The 2,089-nt window shown below is 39.5% G+C and overlaps 1 protein-coding gene across 1 annotated transcript in view; it reads right to left on the bottom strand.

Annotated features, from left to right (window-relative positions):
• The window catches only part of LOC106107768, a 59,014-nt gene that overhangs the window by 2,018 nt on the left and 54,907 nt on the right, over positions 1-2,089 (bottom strand). The window contains exons 10-15 of the mRNA XM_013288769.1: positions 2,063-2,086; positions 1,415-1,525; positions 1,046-1,155; positions 689-963; positions 373-599; positions 5-99 (exon numbers count right to left, since the gene is read on the bottom strand). Of these exons, the coding sequence (XP_013144223.1) occupies positions 5-99; positions 373-599; positions 689-963; positions 1,046-1,155; positions 1,415-1,525; positions 2,063-2,086 (842 nt within the window). The remainder of the gene's footprint in view (positions 1-4; positions 100-372; positions 600-688; positions 964-1,045; positions 1,156-1,414; positions 1,526-2,062; positions 2,087-2,089) is intronic.

Raw genomic sequence — 2,089 nt, 5'->3', positions numbered from 1 at the left:
CAGCTCCCGCCGCAGCGTGCTCTCGTGTGTGATCAGCTCGCGCCAACGGAGACGCTCCTCGCGAGTCAGCCGGTAAGAGCGCTCTGATTCTGCTAGTATCTATAACAAGATAAAAATAGGGAACCTGTGCACACATGTCACAGCCTACAATCTTACTTCTTACTAATATTATAAATGCAAAAGTTTAGATGGATGGATGGATGTTTGTTAGAGTTTGTAGCCTAAACTGCTAAACGGATCTCGATGAATTTTTGCATAGATATAGAGCATAGTCTGGAAGGACACAATTGCTACTAACTATTGTTTTTTTTTAATTCACGTGGACAGAGTCACGGGCGAAAACTAGTTACAGTATAATTTCTCTACACTAACCTCATCTTGAGCTTCAGTCTTCAATACCCTGGTGAGAACAGTCCAGTTGGTAGGTACAGGTGGCGCTGGAGTAGGATCAGGCACATCCTCATCGTCTTCCTCTCTGTAAAGCGGGTTACGAGCTGGTGGTAGCTCAGGTAGCAGAGGAAGGTCGGGGGACGATGGCTGATATACTTTTCCGGTTTGCTTGATCAGCTCAGGGGAGAAGAGGTCTGGGCCACCTTTACCTGTTAAAAATAAATACGTTAATTTAATAAGCAAACATCTCCACTACTAATTAGTGTTATATCTTTTACTTCCTGTCTCTGTTACTAACCAATGTACTTCTGTGGCGGCAGTGATAATGGAACTCTTTCCATCTTCGGTGTTAAAGTCATTCCTGACGCACTGCTTATATCGGAGAAGTTCTCCCACTGTGCTTCGGGCAGTGTGTGATTTCTTATAGTGACGTCGAACTGTGGCGGCGGCGCCGGCACCTGGCGGTACTCCGTCACCAAACGTTTGTGACGCTCGATGTCTTCTATAGTCTTCTTCTCGGTGATCGTTCGAAGGAAGACGTCATCAACTACGTGTGATGTTATTTCTGGCTTCCTATAAAATCAACATAATGGTTACAAAAAATTTTAAACAAGTAAATTCTAAGTACCAAGGGATTCTTTTACATCTTCTTTACCTTGCGGGTACTATTGGGGCAGCCGGTATGGGTTCAAGGCTTTCCATGGTCAATTCCTGCTCCTCTGTCTCCAGTCGTTCGGTCATCATTGGTGGTGGAGGAGGAGGTTTCTGAAATATATCCAATTGTAATCACTTTATAGCTTAAAGTAATCCGTAATTGCTGCTAGACAGAAAATTCTACGAAAATATAATAAAGCAACAAATTACATGATTGTATATACTAGGAAAGAAAATACACAAAGAATAGATATGGAATACAAAAATAAAGTTACAAAACTTAAAAGGAATTTTGCCATTCGGGCTAAATAACGCTCTTAACACTTTTCATGCCATCACCATAACCAAAGTGAGAACTTATTGTTGCTACCTTGATGTGGAACATCCTTGCATGCGTTGCATCGGTGACCTCCGTGACTGAGTGCGTGTCGGTCATCTCAGTATTGAGAGAGACGATGGAGCGCGGCCGACGGACCCATTCCTAGTTAGTCGGATGAATGTGAGGTTGGTTATGCAATGGTAATATTGTTAAAATTATTTACTTAGTGTTTTAAAACATTTAGGTAATGAATGTTGTTTGATTATAGGAGTTGTAAATGCATTAATAATATTGCTAGATATTCGCTTTATGACGGACTTAAGAGCCTTTGGTTTTAGCAGCCTTATGGCATTTGCAACTCCATTGGTTAAATATTAATTTAAAGAAGACAGTTAACACAATTTGTGCTTTGTGAGACGTTAAATGAATGTAAGTAAAGTATCCTCTTCTCTCGATCCTCAATTATTAGTGTTATTTCGTTACTCACGTTAACAAATTTTTGTGGTTTAATTATTTTCATTTTTTACTTTCCTTTTAGTTATTTATTTGATTAATTTATTTTATCCTTTAATTTAACCACTTGCTAGATATAGAAATATAACTTTTTAAAAGCTAATAAAACTTCAAGTGTTAAAACATCAAACGTGTAAGGTGTAGTGTAAGTAACAAATCCACTCTTAGTAAAGCAAGCTTGGTTACCTGTCGTTCGCGGTTGACCTGTGAGTA

Source organism: Papilio polytes, unplaced genomic scaffold, assembly GCF_000836215.1.
Source record: "Papilio polytes unplaced genomic scaffold, Ppol_1.0 DF821845.1, whole genome shotgun sequence".
NCBI classification, from domain to species: Eukaryota; Metazoa; Arthropoda; class Insecta; order Lepidoptera; family Papilionidae; genus Papilio; species Papilio polytes.
The sequence above is the reverse complement of the archived record's forward strand: the minus strand, read 5'-3'. Positions and strand labels throughout refer to the sequence as shown.